Here is a 20,271-nt window from a genome sequence, read left to right as displayed (position 1 = left end):
GGGCTTCAAATCCTCCAATATTTTGATATGTCTCAACTAAAAGGCATGTACAGCTGACAGCTCCCACCCTGTACAGGTTTAAGAGTATTTATCACATCATGCTTAGATTGTGGATGTATGCTTTATGGAGTAGCCCATATTTCCTATCTCAAAATGTCCACTATGAGGGCATTCAGATATTGACTGGAGCCTTTCAGACCAACCCAGTTCAGTGTGTGTGTGTGTGTGTGTGTGTGTGTGTGTGTGTGTGTGTGTGTGTGTAGGTTGGTGAACTGTCACTCTGAATTTGTCAGTGCAACCTTCTGGCTCAAAAGGCCCTGAAAATCTCAGTGTTCCCTCAGTTGTCTGCATTTTGTGTGGGGGATCTACCCCAACTTTGAGCAACTGTTCTGTTTGCTTTAATTTTATGTACGCACCACAATTTTATCATTGTTTATGCAGATGGATGCCAACAAGGGAATGCCCTCAGTCATTCAGCTCTTTTCCCTGATAAGTGTTTCCCAAGTAAGCCTTCCAGAGCAATTTACAAATTATGATGCAGAATTATGACTACCCTGGAATGGGTTCATAGGCGTCAGTACAGTTTTTCTCGTCTGTTTTAATTCATTTAATGCACTAAAAGTGATCCATTGGGGTTAGACCAGTTGATTCAGCTGGTGTGACATCTTAGAACAGTTATAACACTGAAGCAAGGAGAGAGTCTTTTGATGGACACCTGGACACATCAGGATACAGGTAAATAATATAGCCTGCAAAGCAGCCAGAGAAGAATGTCAGGTTTGTGTTGAACGTCAGTGTGCCATCTCCTTTCACGTCTTCATCTCATTATGTGACAGAAGACTCATCTGTCAATGGGAGACTGAACGGTTGGAGGTAGTGGGCAACAAACCCCTTTTCTCAAATCAATCACACAGGCATGGCAGGTTCCATTCAGCCACACTGATGGAAGAAGGTGCTGCTTACCAGACTATGCATAAAATATAGCCCTTTAACACATTGTTTCTTCCTCCAGTAGGATGATCTACCACTCTGTGAAGTCTGTGATCTGCCACTTTTGGTTCAGCATATCTTGGCATGTGTACTTGTATAATGACATCAGGGCATCTCTCAGTTTGGTGGAAGATCTGCCCACCATCCTTGTCAACACTAACGCCAGTGTCAGATGAGTTTTGAAATTCTGTAAACTGTCTGGCCTCATCGCTGATGTGCTGGGGAGGGAAGATGGACTTTAATGCATTATAAACAACTCCTCCTGTGGGGACGTCCTTCGTCCCCGTAGAGAATGGTATGCTGACTCTTCATAAGGGTGCTGATGATCCTGCTATTAGTGCCCCACATCCAAAATCATCATTCACCTCCCTCTGGGGAGCCATTGTTTATTTTCAGTAATTAGACTCCCTCCCCCTTCCTTTCCTTCTCGGATGGGCCAACTAAGGACCGCATGCTGATTTCAATTCCTTATTTGTTGTTCTCTCCTTTTCTTCCAGTACTCTTTTATCTGTTAACTATGTTTCTTTATCTGATCTTCTTACTACTTAATACAAGTTTTTTTTCACTTTTCTACCTTGAAAACCTTCCATACTCAACACTTTTGCTTAACATTTCTGTCAGTTGTTTGTTCAGCTAAATTGTTGTTGACCTCTTGTCCCACGAACATGTGAAATTCTTTTTGGTTAATCTACTGTCTTTCATTCGATATAGATGTCAAAAGATATCAGCCTTCTGTTTCTCATTACTTCTTATAAGTTTTCTACAGTTTGATAAATTTCATCATTACTATGAAATTTTCAACCTTCCATAGTTCTTTGTGAGCCTAATATTTTCTTAATGATTTTCCTTTGTAGTATTTCTAATTTATATGCATTATGCTTTAATTCTAGACACTCGCTTGCATATGGACATCATGGCTTCGCTACTGTATTTGAATGCCTTACCTTTCCATCTTTAAGACTGGCATTTGTTGGTGTAAAAATCTTCACTTATATGATGCACTCTTCACTTTTTGTGTGTCGTTTTCTCCATAGCCGACTTTTCCAAACGATTTTCTTATATTAGCTCTCCAAGCTATTTAAGTTTTTTACTTTTGCAGTTTGGCTCATATCTAGTTTCAGAAACGAATTTTAATGTTTGTAAAAAAATTATTTTCTCTGCAGACATTCTTAAACTGGTCTTATTGGTTTTTCTGTTAAAAGATTAATTTGTGTTGCAGCAGGTGTCACATTTTCCGAATGTATAGCAAAGTCATCGAGACAATTGATTCCAATATTTTTGTTTCCTTTTTCCAACCTCTTTATGGAAATCTTACTAAATTCTCCCAATTTTTTCTAGAACACGATCAAAAAATTGATTATAGGTCATCGTATTCTATCTTTATTATATAATATTTTTATCTGGACTCCTGCCTTAGTTATTTAATGTACACTGGACTGAAGAAAGATCTTTGTCGTACTTTTCTCCATGTAAGTTAAAAATGAAATGTAGGGAACTTACCAAAAAACATTTACTAATATTTGAGGGATAATGAGGATTCAAAACTCATGCTGTGGTAGTATAGATTTAAGGACAGTGTCTGGACTGAGCACCTAACTGTAATGTTCAAAAAGGCATCAGTTATCTCCATGCCTTACAAAAATATAAAAAGCTCTTGCCTATGTTTGATATACCTGTGATGGTCAAATCTTTTATCATAATTCACCATGATTATGCACAGCTATCCTGGCTACGTGCAGACAAGCCCAAAGATTTCCATACCCTCTGTCTTCTCTACTGTCTTATGAGTGTACATTGTCCCTCATATCTTTCTCAATCTTACCACACTTGTCAGAACAACAGGGCAGAAACACCTGTTTCCATCACAGCAAAATCTTTTCACTCTATCATTCAGCCAATTTCTTGAAGTCTTTCTCAGAAGCAGAAACCTGACTTCATAACAACCTCCCATAACAACCTGAATAACATCTCCAGCTTCAGAAGAGAGTTAGTTAATGAAATACCCACTGAATCAACATTAATGACTATCATTGCTCCTGTATCCACCCATTACTCCTGCACATCATTCTTTCCTAACAGATCTTCCTCATTTCCCAGTATTCTTAGCTGGTGAAATCTTAAATTTCCTTTCCCAGAACTCACTACATCAAGAAAATCTATTTTGTACACCTATAAATTCTTTTTGTATATGCCACTATCATAATTATTAATATAGCCATTATTATTTTCATTACTATTGTTATTATTTCTTTCCTTTCTCAGACATTATGTCTGGTTATTATTATTATTATTCTTTCTTTCTTTTCTCAGACGTTATGTCTGGTCAAAAATGGAAAGTGACGCGGACCTTGATCAAGCGTGACTTCCTTTTAACTGTACGGTATATGTTATATTGCATTTAGGAACTTTCGGGTGATTGAACATGTATCAATAATTATGGATTTCTGTAGTTGTATATATAAGTTTGGATGTAGCTGTATTGCATTGATGTACTGGTGGATATTGTGTGGTATGACTCCTGTAGTTGATAGTATAATTGGTATAATGTCAACTTTCTCCTGATGCCACATGTCCTTGACTTCCTCAGCCAGTTGGATGTATTTTTCAGTTTTTTCTCCCGTTTTCTTTTGTATATTTGTTGTATTGGGTATGGATATTTCGATTAGTTGTGTTAATTTCTTCTTTTTATTGGTGAGTATGATGTCAGGTTTGTTATGTGGTGTTGTTTTATCTGTTATAATGGTTCTGTTCCAGTATAATTTGTATTCATCATTCTCCAGTACATTTTGTGGTGCATACTTGTATGTGGGAACGTGTTGTTTTATAAGTTTATGTTGTAAGGCAAGCTGTTGATGTATTATTTTTGCTACATTGTCATGTCTTCTGGGGCATTCTGTATTTGCTAGTATTGTACACCCGCTTGTGATGTGATCTACTGTTTCTATTTGTTGTTTGCAAAGTCTGCATTTATCTGTTGTGGTATTGGGATCTTTAATAGTATGCTTACTGTAGTATCTGGTGTTTGTTTGATCCTGTATTGCAATCATGAATCCTTCCGTCTCAGTGTATATATTGCCTTTTCTTAGCCATGTGTTGGATGGTTATGAAATTGCAGTGGTGTAGCCAATGTATTTATATGAATGATTGCTTTGTGTATTTTCTAGTTTCTGCTGATTCTAGAAAGAAATTTCTTAAATTGTCTACCTGTCCATAATGTAGGATTTTTATGTCGATAAATCCCCTTCCTCCTTCCTTTCTCCTTAATGTGAATCTTTCTGTTGCTGAATGTATGTGATGTATTCTATATTTGTGGCATTGTGATCGTGTAAGTGTATTGAGTGCTTCTACGTCTGTGTTACTCCATTTCACTACTCCAAATGAGTAGGTCAATATTGGTATAGCATAAGTATTTATTGCTTTTGTCTTGTTTCTTGCTGTCAATTCTGTTTTCAGTATTTTTGTTAGTCTTTGTCTATATTTTTCTTTTAGTTCTTCTTTAATATTTATATTATCCATTCCAATTTTTTTCTGTATCCTAGATATTTATAGGCATCTGTTTTTTCCATCGCTTCTATGCAGTTGCTGTGGTTATCCAATATGTAACCTTCTTGTTTAGTGTGTTTTCCCTTGACTATGCTATTTTTCTTACATTTATCTGTTCCAAAAGCCATATTTATATCATTGCTGAATACTTCCGTTATCTTTAGTAATTGGTTGAGTTGATGATTTGTTGCTGCCAGTAGTTTTAGATCATCCATGTATAGCAAATGTGTGATTTTGTGTTGGTATGTTCCAGTAATATTGTATCCATAATTTGTATTACTTAGCATGTTGGATAGTGGGTTCAGAGCAAGGCAGAACCAGAAAGGACTTAATGAGTCTCCTTGGTATATTCCACGCTTAATCTGTATTGGCTGTGATGTGATATTATTTGAATTTGTTTGGATATTAAGTGTGGTTTTCCAGTTTTTCATTACTATGTTTAGGAACTGTATCAATTTAGGATCTACTTTGTATATTTCCAATATTAGTAGTAACCATTAGTGGGGTACACTATCAAAAGCTTTTTGGTAATCAGTGTATGCGTAGTGTAGCGACCTTTGTTTGGTTTTAGCTTGATATGTCAGCTCTGCATCTATTATCAGTTGCTCTTTACATCCTCGTGCTCCTTTTCAACATCCTTTTTGTTCTTCATTTATAATTTTGTTGTACGTGTCATTAATTTCTGTGTAATGACTGAAGTTAATATTTTGTATATTATTGGTAGGCATGTTATGGGGCGATATTTAGCTGGGTTTGAGAGCCACATCCTCATCTCCTCAAACCCGGAACCTTCCACAGAAGAACCCCAAAAGTGCCCCACTTGTGACGGGATACTTTCCGGGACTGGATCAGATTCTGAATGTGGCTCTCCAGCAGGGATACGACTTCCTCAAATCCTGCCCTGAAATGAGATCCATCCTTCATGAAATCCTCCCCACTCCACCAAGAGTGTCTTTCCGCCGTCCACCTAACCTTCGCAACCTCTTAGTTCATCCCTATGAAATCCCCAAACCACCTTCCCTACCCTCTGGCTCCTACCCCTGTAACCGCCCCCGGTGTAAAACCTGTCCCATGCACCCTCCCACTACAACCATTCCAGTCCTGTAACCCGGAAGGTGTACACGATCAAAGGCAGAGCAACGTGTGAAAGCACCCACGTGATTTACCAACTGACCTGCCTACACTGTGAAGCGTTCTATGTGGGAATGACCAGCAACAAACTGTCCATTCGCATGAATGGACACAGGCAGACAGTGTTTGTTGGTAATGAGGATCACCCTGTGGCTAAACATGCCTTGGTGCACGGCCAGCACATCTTGGCACAGTGTTACACCGTCCGGGTTATCTGGATACTTCCCACTAACACCAACCTGTCAGAACTCCGGAGATGGGAACTTGCCCTTCAGCATATCCTTTCTTCTCGCTATCCGCCAGGCCTCAATCTCCGCTAATTTCTAATTTCAATTTGCCGCCGCTCATACCTCACCTGTCTTTCAACTTCATCTTTGCCTCTGTACATCTGCCCCGACTGACATCTCTGCCCAAACTCTTTGCCTTTACAAATGTCTGCTTGTGTCTGTGTATGTGTGGATGGATATGTGTGTGTGTGCGAGTGTATACCTGTCCTTTTTTCCCCCTAAGGTAAGTCTTTCCGCTCCCGGGATTGGAATGACTCCTTACCCTCTCCCTTAAAACCCATATCCTTTTGTCTTTCCTTCTCCTTCCCTCTTTCCTGACGAGGCAACCATTGGTTGCGAAAGCTAGAATTTTGTGTGTATGTTTGTGTTTGTTTGTGTGTCTATCGACCTGCCAGCGCTTTTGTTTGGTAAGTTTCATCATCTTTCTTGTTAAATAATTTAGTTAGATGTGAATGTGTTGAGGTGAACTTCTTTAGCCAGAAATTTGATATTTTATCTTTTCCAGGGGCTTTACAATTGTGAGTTGAATTAATTGCTTGGGTGACTTCATGTTGCAAAATTATCACTTCAGGCATCTGCGGTATCATCTTGTATGTGTCTGTTTCTGCTTGTATCCACCGTGCATGCCTGTTATGTTGTACCGGGTTTGACCATATGTTGCTCCAGAAGTGTTCCATGTCTGTTATGCTTGGTGGATTGTCTACTTTAATGTGTGTGTTATCTATTGTCTGGTAATTTTTTTTTGTGTGTGTGTTGAATGTTTGGTTTTGTTTCCTTCTATTTTCACTTTTTTTGTATCTTCTAAGTCGTTTGGCCAATGCATGTAATTTCTGCTTCTTTTCATCTAATTGCTCTATCGCTTCTTGTTGTGAGATTTTACCTAACCTTTTTCGTTTTTTTTTTCTGACATTTCATTTCTTATAAATTGTGTTAGCTGTTTTTCTATTCTGATCTGTAGCCTGTGTTGCCATGCTGGTTTTGTGGGTTTCTTCTGTGTGTTGGTTGGTTCTGATCTCTGCCTAGTATGTATAGTTAGTGTAGTGAGTGCTCCTATATAAACCAGTAGTTGTAACTCTTCCATAGTTGTGTTTTCATTTATTTTGTTGTGTATGATTGTGTTGATAGTTTTTATTCTTGTTTCGACTTGTGGGTTATTTGGCGGTCTATGCAAGAATGGTCTAATGTCTGTATTTGTGTCTTTGTATTCTATGTATGTCAGCTGAAATTTTTCTCCTATATCTAACATGTGTGTCATTTCGTGTTCTATTTTTGCTTGTTCTGGTGGCTGTCTTAAGATTTCATTTTCCTCTGATTGTTTAATTGATGCATGTTGTTCTTTGTTTGTTTGTTCTGGTATGTTTGAGTCCATTACTGTATTTTCTTCTTCTTCTTCTGATTGCACATTATTTTGTTCCAGTATTTGTTGTACTTGTTGTTTGATGTTTTCTAATTCTGACTGGGGTATCCTGTTATTTTTTATTATTACACGGATCTGATCAGCTAGTCGTTGTTCTGTTAAAAATTTTAATTCTGGGTATCTGATAATAAATGTTGTGTATACTTGTGATCTGTATCCAGTTGTGTTGGTTCCTAGGTTTGTTGCTTGATAGTAACAGAACATGAGGTGTCGATTAACTTCATCTGACCATCTCATCCTCTGTCCTTGTTTTCCTTCTAGGGTGGTTGCAAAACACCTCTATTTGGATTTAAATCATTTTCCAGTTGGTTAGCAGTGTCGTTACCATTGTGGGCGGGCATAGGGATCAAGCGTCATCCCCGACCATGACGGCACTTGTCCGAGGCTTCTTTAATTCTGTCCTGAACCAAGTAATCACACTAAAAGGGGGGTTAGCCCTGTTAGTGGTTTGTTATTTTCGTCGCCTTTTACGACTATTCTTTTCCCGGGCCTCCACGGGGTTTATTATTATTATTATTATTATTATTATTAGCACTATTACTATTATCACTATCAATACTACTGGTGGAGCCAGCAACAGTAGCAGCAGCAGGCGTAGTAGTAGTAGTAGTAGTAGTAGGTAGTAGTAGTAGAAGAAGAAGAAGAAGAAGAAGAAGAAGAAGAAGAAGTGACTGGATTAGTTCAAAATCGGTATTATTTACTCACATTGCCTCTACAAACATTCAATTCAATTTAATACTAGATGTCATATTAATATTGCTGTTCAATATAATAGAGGGAAACATTCCACGCGGGAAAAATATATTTAAAAACAAAGATGATGTGACTTACCATACGAAAGCGCTGGCAGGTCGATAGAAACACAGACAGACACATACATACACACAAAATTCAAGCTTTCGCAACAAACTGTTGCCTCATTAGGAAAGAGGGAAGGAGAGGGAAAGACGAAAGGAAGTGGGTTTTAAGGAAGAGGGTAAGGAGTCATTCCAATCCCGGGAGCGGAAAGACTTACCTTAGGGGGAAAAAAGGACGGGTATACACTCGCGCGCGCACACACACACACACACACACACACACACACACACACACACACACATCCATCCACACATATACAGACACAAGCAGACATATTGACAGATTGTCCAAGCCCCCCCCACTTGCTCGTCTCTTCGCCCGAAGTCAGCCCCTCTCTCTCTCTCTCTCTCTCTCTCTCTCTCTCTCTCTCTCTCTCTCTCTCCCCCCCCCTCCCCCCCCTCCCCCCCCCCTCCCCCTTTGCCCGAAGTCTCTCTCCCTCTGCCCTAGGTGCCCCTGCCCCCTCTATTCCGTTCACCCTAAGACTTTTTCATAGCCCCAAAGTCCATCTCTTTTCCATCCTGATCCCTCTTTTTCCCCGCAAATTCTTCTCTTTCCCGCCTAAATCCCACCAAGTCTCCTTCTTCCCTTCCAAAAAGATTGTAGCCCCCCAAGAAATCTCACTACTCCCCTCGTAAAACCCCTCACACTACCACAGAGAATTTGTAGTATCACCAAAAATTCCCTAACGAGGCCACCCATAATCCCTCACTTTGCCCTCAAAAATCCCTAACAAGGCCACCCATAATCCCTCACTTTGCCCTCAAAAATCCCTAACAAGGCCACCTATAATCCCTAAATTTGCTCCCCCCCCCCCACACACACACACACACACACACACACACACACACACACACACACACGCATATCTAGTCTTTCACTTTTCCCCTCCAGGCCCTCACTTTTCCCCCAACCCCCATCCTCACCCCCCTAAGGCCCTTACTTTGCTTCCCTACCCCCCTCTGAGAGACCCTAACTTTGGTCCCCTCCGTGAAGCTCGCAAGTTGCTGTCCCCCAGAGTCCGTCATTATGCCAGTTCCGTTCCTCCCAGGGGTCCTCTAGTCCCCCCCCCCCCTTCCCCCCCCAAAAATCTCTCACCACAACCACCACCAAAATACTCACTCTTCCTGCTGCCCACCTCCCAAAGCACCTCAGCTATCTGAAACGCCCCCCACCACTCCCAAAGGCCCTCGTTTTGCCCCTCTTACAGCCACGACTGCCCCCTCCCCAACCAAAAGGACCCAACTTTGCCCCTCCTAAGGCCATCACTGCTCCTGGCTCCCCAAAGTACCCAACTTTGCCCATTTGCCACCAAAGGCCCTAAAAGCCCACACTTTGACCCAAGAATCCCCGATTTTTGCCCTCCCTCCAAAACACTGCAATTCATCTGTCTCCTTTCCCTCCCCCTCTGTCCCACCTCCCTTCCTCCTCTCACTTCCCTGCCTCCCTTCCTCACCTATTTCTCCAATCAAATTCCTCCCCATCTCCCTTTCAATTCCTCCCCATCTCCACTGCAGCCCCCTTGCTCCCATCTCTCCTCCCTCCCTTTGCAGACCTCTCCCCCACACGGGCACCTTTCTCCCTCACCCACCCCATAGTACCTAGCTACCGCCGAGGAGTATTAATTAAACCCAAAAAACATTATGGGTATTTATGAGAAAAGTAACAACACAGCTGTGTCTTTACTGTCTCACACAACTGGTTTGGGTGACAAATTATCACTATCTCAGACCCACTGCCAAAAGAATATTATATTTCCTTAGTGCATTTATTGTGGAGTCCTTATTACTAATACATGTCGGCTAGCTTTCCCCAGGAGAGTCTACTCAACACCGTATGTTGTCTCCAGTGCATTAAACCTGATAAGAAAGAGAAGACGGGATGGATAACAGTGGAATTTTAACCATAGTTTCTTTACCTCTCTTATGTTCATTCAGTCCCCTACTAAAGCTGCTACTTTTTGTCTGCAACTGGTTTTTTTGCATACTCTCTTTTTATTTTACTAAAGTTTCCTTTACCTCTATAGTTATGCCAAGTCCACACTTCGTATCACCTGAGGCACACACAAGAAAAAACGTAATTAAATTAAATCTGTTCACCTCAACCTCCAAGCTTTTATGGAAAATTTTACTGGTGTGCAGCATCACAGTTCATTAGCCTCTGCTACACGCTTCCGAACAACTATGTAATTGTCCTCCGTTACACCTATCTGAAAATCACATCCTTATACCTGATAATAATTACTATAATTATGTATCGGACATAATTAAAAATTGGAAAATAATTACCAAGGCTAAAATCGTGGTGACCAAGTCATATTATCTGCCAGTTTAGACCTGTGGCTCAGAATGTTGGACAAATAAAGATCTGAGTGGAATACAAGCAACAGACGTCTACTTTCTACGAGGTATCGTAAGATGAGGAATGTAACAATACAAATCTCCCTGCAGATCAAGCCTCTGAAAGAAACTATGGACAGTAAGTGGAGGAGATGTTAAATGACAGATTGTAGGGGAGAAGAGGAGCTTGGAAGAGGCTCTATGAACAACCTGCATAAGCAGAAATGTTTCAGGAAGAAAAAGAACACACAAATTTTCCATTTAATGGTACACAATGTATTTTTTGATGGTCCACTGTTATTCTGAGCTATTAATAGTTAGTCTCCTAACTGTTCGATTTTATCACAGGTATGGTGACACTTTTTATGTCCCCTTCCCCGTCCCTGTCCCTTTGCCCCATGACCCACCCCTTAGCCTATGCACCCTCTTACCTCCAACTTTCTTTTGGTCCTCTCCCTTCCCGTCCCCCCCATCTTTCTTCTGGTCCTCTCCCTTCCCCTCCCCACCCCTCCCCTCCCCATGTTTCTTCTGGTCCTCTCCCTTCCCCTCCCCTCCCCATCTTCCTTCTGGTCCTCTCCCTTCCCCTCCCCTCCCCATCTTCATTCTGGTCCTCTCCCTTCCCCTCCCCTCCCCATCTTTCTTCTAGTCCTCTCCCTTCCCCTCCCCTCCCCATCTTCTGGTCCTCTCCCTTCCCCTCCCCTCCCCTCCCCATCTTCTGGTCCTCTCCCTTCCCCTCCCCTCCCCTCCCCATCTTCTGGTCCTCTCCCCTCCCCTCCCCATCTTCTGGTCCTCTCCCTTCCCCTCCCCTCCCCATCTTCTGGTCCTCTCCCTTCCCCTCCCCTCCCCACTGCATCTTCCTTATGGCACTCTCCAAGAACCACCTCTCCTCCCGACAGACTCCCCCTCCCATCCCCCCTCCGTACGACTCCCCCTCCCCCAGTCGACCCTTCCCAAACCCTCCCGTCCCCTCCCAAACCCTCCCGTCCCCTCTCAAACTCTCCCGCCCCCTCCCCCAGTCCCCACAGTCATCCTCGGAGACGTTGTCCCATCCACCCAGTCGTCCCTTCCCATCCCCCCCCAGTCGCCCCAGCCGTTCCTTCCCGTCACCCCCCCCCCAAATTCCGTCCCCCCTCCCGCCCCACCGGTCACCCCCACCCCACCACTTCTCATCCTCCAACTATTCCCAACATTCTACCTTCCTTTTCCCCACCTCCTTGCTTTGCCCCCAGTCTCTTCCCTCTCCCATATTTCCCCTTGCCCATGATTCCTCCCCTCTTTCCTCATCTCCTTACCTCCCTCCTCCCACATCTGCTCCCTTGCCTTCTCACTCATCTCCTTCCCACACCCCACTCTAATCCTCAATTTTATTCACAATCTTAGAGCTTCAAATTACACTCTTGAGTAGTTTCTTATGTCATTATTAAATTATTGGAAGTATGTTTTATGTGTATTTTGTTCACAGGAGTATGATTCTGTTGAGCTCTACACTGCGTATCCACCAGAAGTTCTGGACCCTCATGATACTATACAGAAACAGCCTTTGCCACGCTTGCGAGGAGATTTTCCAGTTCTTGTGTCAGATGTGACTTCTCCTTCACACTTTTGTATGATTTTGTACGACATCCGTCCCCAGCTTGAGAGTCTTATGGATGAGATCCAGTATGTATGAAAATGCTTATTCTGTTATAGCTCTTAATGTGTATTTTTTGTGCTGATTATGTTTGAATGTCTGTTAGCAAGTGTGTAATGTTTCAGTGCATTTGATGTATTTTTATTTTTGGTGCTTCTGGTTGCTATGGTCTTCCATTCCATTGTGAACACTTTCCTAACTACCAGTGTTAATTGCAAGTGTTCTTTGTCTTTGTTTGAGTGCCTTTACTTTCAAGGAATAAATCTTTCATCGTAAGCTCTTACACGTAGATTACAGTCTGCCCAACAAGTTTTGTACCCAGGAAAACATATTTTGTTAGTTAGGTAAATTTTTACTTTCCATTGTATCAAGCAATATCAGAAGTGAGTTCAATTAAAAGGAGGATTTTCACTTACTAAGTGGAGATCAAGTGAACTAATTTTTCAGTGTCCAGAAATCTTGTCAGAGATAATTTTCAATGATGGATATCTCAAATTAATTGCTGGACGTTGTTGACTGAAGTATAATACAGCCAGTTGGAGGCACAGATGTTTAGAACTTGTGGAATGAGTGTAGGGCTTTTATATTGTCTGGTATGGCATTTGATAGTTGCAAACATTTATGTCCTGCTGTAGTAAATGGCATGTGGAATCGACTTACAGGGATCTGCAAGACATGTAGTTAAATTGAAACTGCTGTTCCTTAATTATAAAGTATTTCATTGTGGTACTATTGCACAAAGAAAATTGAAGCATTGGCACAAATTCTTGCAAATGTTGCTGAAACAGAGGGAGGTACAGAAAAGTTTCCCAAAGCGTTTGATGGTCTGTGCACGAAATATATTTTAAACCTAATTGAGGTAAGATACCTTATAAAAAATGGTTTGAGAAAGAAATATCATTGAAGCATATGAGTAAGTTTGTAGCCAGCTCTGCAGTTCTCCATTTTTCATGCCTGCACTTCAGTTGCCTTGTCTCCTGAATTCGGCTGGTCAAGTTGCAGCAGTTCGTGATCAGAGTTTTTGGCATTTTATAATTACAATATTTTACATTGCTCTTGAGTGCAGAATTTGCATATTAAATAAAAGGATTAGGAGCACCAGGTGCACAAATGTAAGGAGATTAGTTACAAATGTAGTTATAGAATTGGGTTTGGATCACAGTGTACAAATTACTATTATTAGTAAGATAAAATAACAGTTTGTACATTGACAGTAACAAGATCCTCAGGGTCATTACAGTGGTTTCTGAGATACAAATGGAACTGGCAGGTGGATTTGACTGAGAGAGCTGTCATGCACTTTACCAGGCATGGGTAGAGCTGTTGTCACAGTCAAATACACACAGCATTTTGGCTGGCTAGATCTCCCAGTAGCCACAATAGTGTAGACAAGGCAAAATGCATGTCTTTGACAGAGCCTGGTGTGGAATATTTGGTGTGAGCAGTGTGGCGAAAGACATTCAGAAGCAAAGTCACCTCTAGGCTCTTGGCAGGAAGTGTCACCTTTGCTGTCTCAGTGACATGTGTCCCTAGATGATCTCTTTTCGCTCTCCAGAGTTATTTCTATGGGCATGGCCACACACCCAATTGGCCAACTTATGTTCTCGTGGCCGCAACATCCTTGTGAAATATTTTGCCCTGCCCACAGTTCTTATGGCAGAAAACAGGAGACCTATACACTGGGAAAACTGCATTCCCCTGTTAAGAATGGAAGTCCTTTGTCCTGCTGACCCATCCATTTGTCACTTCTGCCCCTGCAACTGCTAATGTCACCTTTCATTCCATCTTGACAACATCTTGGGTCTGTGATAGGTCCCATGGTTCTCTTAGCAGGACATCACACACAGCCTCAATACAAAACCATTTATGGCAAGTTTTCCTTTGCCTGGCAAACTGCAAACATCATCTTAGATCTAGTTCGACAATGTGTTTGAGGCTGCCCCCCTTTTCACACTTCTCAACAATAGAGCACCATACAAAGGATGTCAAGGATTTTTGTCTTTTGGAGAGAATGCAGTAAAGAAACATGGGCTTAATGTTACTCTCTGAACAATCTCCATACAATATATTTTGGATAAATGGCAGCATCAGTTGTAAATATTGAAATCCTTTATTTTACAAATTGATTTTGGTCACTGTGTGACCATCTTCAGTGTTAAAAATACAGAAGAACCATCAGACATGAGGATCTTGACACAAATGTGGCCCAATTTATAACCACCTTCTACAAATACAGAAACAGTAAAATATACACGAATATACAGATTCTCATACATACCAAATAATTCGAACCTTGTAGGCCCATACAATAACACAACGTTTTCTATGAGGTGTAACACGTACAGTGTCAGTTGTGTTCACACATTGGTTCATATGGACATTGTTGGTACATGGCTGCCCCTTCGTACCACACAGGAAGTAACAGTCAACGGAGTCCACTTGAAATCTGCGGACACTGTTTGCAATCTCTTGTCTCCCTCCTGATAGGCCACCTATGCCCGCTGCCCTGTCTGCCCTTACTCCTGCTTGGGGTTTTTAATGCCAAGCATCCCTTGTGAGGCAGTATTTTTTTTATCTAGTTTTGGTCACCTCATAGACAGGTTTCTCGCAAACCATGGCCTGTGCATTCTTAATTAATGTTCCCCTACCCATTTTAGTGCCACTTATGGTACTTCCTCTGCGACTGTTCCCTCCCCCCCCCCTCCCGCCCCTCTCCTCCTCCTCTCACTACAGTGGTTGCCACATGATGACCTGCGCAATAGCGACCACTTCCTGTTGATTCTCTCATTTCCTTCACATGTCCATATGCTCAGGTTACCCCGCTGGGCTTTCTATTGCACTGGCTTGTGTCTATATGCCTCCCAGGTCAGGTATACCCCCTCTTTGTCGGGTTGTATTGATTAAGTCATCCATAATGTGTCCGATATGGTTAGTCATGCCATCGGCATTACCGTTCCCAGCTCAACGGGCCCCTTCTTTCACTGCCAGTCAGTCCCATGGTGGAGCACTGCCATTGCCATCACCATCCGTGATTGCTGTCGAACTGTGAAACACTTAAATGACTCCCATCCTCTGCCAGTCGTATTACTTTAAATGCCCGTTACTTACCGTATTTACTCGAATCTAAGCTACACTCGAATCTAAGCCGCACTCGAATCTAAGCCGCACCTGAAAAATGAGACTCAAAATCAAGGAAAAAAAATTTTCCCGAATCTAAGCCGCATCTGAAATTTGAGACTTGAAATTCAAGGGGAGAGAAAATTTTTGGGCCGCACCCCCAAATCTAAACAAAGTTGGTCCATTGTAATAGAAGACACAATTTAGGTCGAATGAATGACGATACATCTACAGTAGTTTGGTTCGAGTTGTAGTCTTAGCAGTTAAGCTTTACCAGGTAGCCATTGCTATGCGTCCGGCGCTCCGTTCGTATTTGTACTGGTACCCTTCCTTTTTCACGTGCTTCGTCTGGTTTGAATTGATTGCTTATTTTTCTTTGATCTGAACAGCGCCGTTTTCTTTGTTTTAGGTGTTTACGTCACTCTTAGCTGAAAATGCATTACTGTGCTGTGTCATGCATTGTTTGTCGCATTCTGATAGTGCGTGTTTACGGCCTGTCGCCGCTCGCAGCATGGCTTGCTTCAGTGTGCACTACCGCCGCTTACAATTAAAAAAATAAAAGAGAGAGGAATCGTCTCATTAGCGAAACAGTGGCAAGATACTGCTATTTGTTGTTACTTACACTGCTGCTTTCTTTGATAATGATCAACAAGAACCAAATAATATACTGTGTATGATAGAAGATGTTCTGAACGAGATTTTAGCTAAATTTTTGCTCCTTTTGACAATCTTTGCAGGCGCCTCTTTAGTACATTACATTCTGCACAGAAATTAGTCATCTTAGATTTAAAGACCTAGTCAATTGCTGTGCTTAAAACAGGAAACAATACATGGCAAAATGTTTATATTCATATTATTCTTATGGTGAAGAGAATACTGCATGTGATTCACAATTCATAGAAGTTCCTATTAGCAACCATCTCTTCTCACAGGTAGGAAAAAATTCAGAATGTAGAGTTGGCCATATTGACAAACATCCCAAACAGTCTTGCCAGTCGGATTTTCGTAGTATATTGAAATGCTGCTACATTCGAAGATGAACAATACGGAATTTGTATTTACTTCGTTGGATAATGTATGAAAGTGCAGTGGTCGAAACTCGGGGTGGAGAAAAAAAGCTCGCCTTCCACCTTTTTTTTTTTTTTTTTTTTTTTTTTTTAAATTTATTTACTGACGCAGAGGATTTGGTGCCAGTATTTATCTTTGTGCCTACAAAGCATGCCTGTGTAGCGCTACATATATTCGACGGCAGAAGTTAGTTGTGGCGGCACCCACGAACATTTTTCAGAACTTCCACTTGCTTTGCACTCGATTCTGAGCCGCAGGCAGTTTTTTGGATTACAAAAACCGGAAAAAAAGTGCAGCTTAGATTCGAGTAAATACGGTAATCAGACAGAGCAAGCAGGTGCATTGGGAACACTATGTCTCCTCCCCTGTCTTTTCATTACTCAGCCTTGAAGGCTGTCTTCCATCTTGGGCCTTGCTCTCCTGGGTGGCCTTTGCATAGGTCCATTAGACTGCACGAAACCCTTTGCGACCCATTTGCGATGGCTCTGGCATAGCCCCATATCTGGCCAACTTCCTCTTTTGGAGACAGTTGGCTGAAGCTTCCCACTTACATTTTACCCCTTGTCAGCAGAATCCTATAATGAATGTTTTACTGAATGGGAGCTTCTTCCATCCCTCTTATCTTCTCTTGATTCATACCCTGACTCCTGGCTCTATCCATAACCAATTGCTTCAACACCTCAGTCCTCCACGACTAGAATATCACCTCTGGGTGTTTAACTGTATTTGGCTCCAAGGGGTTTTTCCATGTCAATGAACGGACATTATTGTGGTTTCTATCCTTTAGCTGGTAAGGATCCATCGTCCGTCATTGGTTAGCAGCCGATAAGTCTGATCTATGCCCCCAGCAAGTTATTTGAGCAGATGCCGGTTGATCAGCTCTGCTGGGGCCTTGAATCTTGAGACCTTTCATGCCCTTAGGCTTCTGGGAGGTATGGTTTCTGATCAGTCATCTGCTTCAGTTCAAACAGCAGTTCGACAGGCCTTTTCTCAGCACCATCATCTTGCTACAGTTTTCTTCGAGCTTCATAAGGCCTACGGCATGGTTTGGTGCCGTCTCATCTTACTTGCACTCCATGACTTGCATCCCCCCCTCCCTCCCCTCCGATTTGTATTCCCCAGGTCCTGCCCCACTGGTCGTTCCGAATTCATGTTGACACTGTTCTCTGCCCTCTGTGGACCCAGAAGAATGGCATTCCATGGGGTCCTGAATTAAGTGTCCTTTTTCTCATCGCTATTAATGGTATCGGACTTGGAAGAGCAGTTGAACGGAATGGACAGTGTCTTGAAAGGAAGATATAAGATGAACATCAACAAAAGCAAAACTAGGATAATGGAATGTAGTCGAATTAAGTCGGGTGATGCTGAGGGAATTGGATTAGGAAATGAGACACTTATAGTAAAGGAGTTTTGCTATTTGGGGAGCAAAAGAACTGATGATGGTCGAAGTAGAGAGGATATAAAATGTAGACTGGCAATGCCAAGGAAAGCGTTTCTGAAGAAGAGAAATTTGTTAATATCGAGTATAGATTTAAGTGTCAGGAAGTCGTTTCTGAAAGTATTTGTATGGAGTGTAGCCACGTGTGGAAGTGAAACGTGGACGATAAATAGTTTGGACAAGAAGAGAATAGAAGCTTTCGAAATGTGGTGCTACAGAAGAATGCTGAAGATTAGATGGGTAGATCACATAACTAATGAGGAGGTATTGAATAGGATTTGGGAGAAGAGAAGTTTGTGACACAACTTGACTAGAAGAAGGGATCGGTTGGTAGGACATATTCTGTGGCATCAAGGGATCACCAATTTAGTATTGGAGGGCAGCGTGGAGGGTAAAAATCGTAGAGGGAGACCAAGAGATGAATACACTAAGCAGATTCAGAAGGATGTAGGCTGCAGTACGTACTGGGAGATGAAGAAGCTTGCACAGGATAGAGTAGCATGGAGAGCTGCATCAAACCAGTCTCAGGACTGAAGACCACAACAACATCAAATTAATGGACTCATGGCCTTTGTCGGAATGTTGGTTGCCCCGCTCTGTATGTGGAGCTCTTCTGTGTGTGAGCTAGTTCCCATGCTGTAACCTCTGCGGAAAGACAGCCCCAGGGTGCCACCAAGTGTGGTTCCACATGGGACTCTCTCCTACATTTTTCTGTTCCTAAATCAAGGGTGATGCATTTCTGTTGCTGTACTACAATCCAACCGTATCTGGAGCTCTATCTTAATACCCAGTGCCTGACCACAGTTGTCCAGTTCCATTTCTTGGGTCTTCTTTTTGACAACAAGCTTACTTGGCTCTCCCCATATCCATCTTCTGAAGAAAATCTGTTTCCATAAACTCAAGTGTTCTTTGCTTCCTTACCCACATATTTTATAGTCCAGATTGTTTTACTCTTCTCTGCCTTTATTGGGCCTTAGTTCTGTCCTGTCTGGATAACTGTTATCAAGTTCATGGCTCTGCTCCCCCTTTCATACTGTTCCTGTTGGACCCTGTCCACCATCATGGTATCCATTTGGTGACGAGTGCCTTTTGCACTAGGCCTGTTGATAGTCTTTTTCTTGATGCTGAGATCCCCACCCATCTTCTGGTTCTTCGCTGTGATTTCCATCTTCCCTCTTTGTCCGGTTTTCCACGTTCTCATCTGATCCCCCCCCCCCCCCCCCCTTGATTAGTTCCTTGGCCCCAGATTCAAATGGATTTCTCTCAGGGTCCAAATCCTCCATCGATCCAATGGTGTTCTGTCCACTTTTACAGGAGTTCAGGGATGCTACTAGTTCTTACATCAGTGGCTCGAAGACCACTAGTCACGTGGGATATGCCTACACATCTTCTGTTGGCACGGAACACCATCTCTTGCCTGTCAAGTGTTGGATGGTCACTATGGACCTGATGGCCATTTACCAGGCCCTTTGCTTTATTAAATGGTCTTCCGTCACTGAGTTTTATTATGTACAGTCTCAATGAATGGCCTTCAGGCTATCGCCCAGTGTTCCCCCCACCACTTGGTCTCTACCATCAATGATCTCACCGATCTTGACTGTGCTGTTTTGGATAACCTGGGTAATGAGCTTGCTGATCGTTTGGGTGGTGGGAGGGGGGGAGACAGCCACTATTCCCCATTGCCCGTGACCCCTCTGGGGGTGGATTTGTGGCATCACATCTTATTCCTCTTCGTTGAGTCATGGGCAGTCTCATATTTGGCCACCCTCCAGTCAAATAAACTCTGTGTGACGAAGGGAGTCCCCTGCCACATGTTGTTCTTCCTTCCAGCTCCCCTGATGGGAATCTACTGTCCTCTGCCATCTTCGTATTGGCCATACCAGGTTGACGCCCCCTCTTTTTTATTTATTTATTTATTTTTTACTCCATAATGAGTCGCATCCCCACCTCTTTTGTAATTGTCCACCAATCCGTGCCCCTTCCCCACCCCACCTCACCCGCAGTGATAATGATCCATATTTTGTAGTTGGTTTGTCCACCCAGATTTAAGTTCATGAATTTCCTTCCAGAATTGTATTCCGTCGGTCAGCATTGATACGGGTTTGGGAGGCCTTCGGCCTTGAATTCACGCTGGCCTGGTACCCCTTTTCCCTAATTTTTGTCTGGTCTTTTTCTCTGTCTTGTTTGGTCTTTTTCTCTGTCTTGTTTGGTCTTTTTCTCTGTCTTGTTTGGTCTTTTTCTCTGTCTTGTTTGGTCTTTTTCTCTGTCTTGTTTGGTCTTTATCTCTGTCTTGTCTGGTCTTTATCTCTGTCTTGTCTGGTCTTTATCTGTGTCTTGTCTGGTCTTTATCTGTGTCTTGTCTGGTCTTTATCTGTGTCTTGTCTGGTCTTTATCTGTGTCTTGTCTGGTCTTTATCTGTGTCTTGTCTGGTCTTTATCTGTGTCTTGTCTGGTCTT

General features: G+C 42.4%; 1 protein-coding gene across 1 annotated transcript in view; it reads left to right on the top strand.

Annotated features, from left to right (window-relative positions):
- The window catches only part of LOC126457138 (uncharacterized), a 288,468-nt gene that overhangs the window by 137,336 nt on the left and 130,861 nt on the right, over positions 1 to 20,271 (top strand). The window contains exon 11 of the mRNA XM_050093206.1: positions 12,025 to 12,221. Coding sequence (XP_049949163.1) covers positions 12,025 to 12,221 — 197 coding nt within the window. The remainder of the gene's footprint in view (positions 1 to 12,024; positions 12,222 to 20,271) is intronic.

Source organism: Schistocerca serialis, chromosome 2 (assembly GCF_023864345.2).
Source record: "Schistocerca serialis cubense isolate TAMUIC-IGC-003099 chromosome 2, iqSchSeri2.2, whole genome shotgun sequence".
NCBI classification, from domain to species: Eukaryota; Metazoa; Arthropoda; class Insecta; order Orthoptera; family Acrididae; genus Schistocerca; species Schistocerca serialis.
The sequence above is the reverse complement of the archived record's forward strand: the minus strand, read 5'-3'. Positions and strand labels throughout refer to the sequence as shown.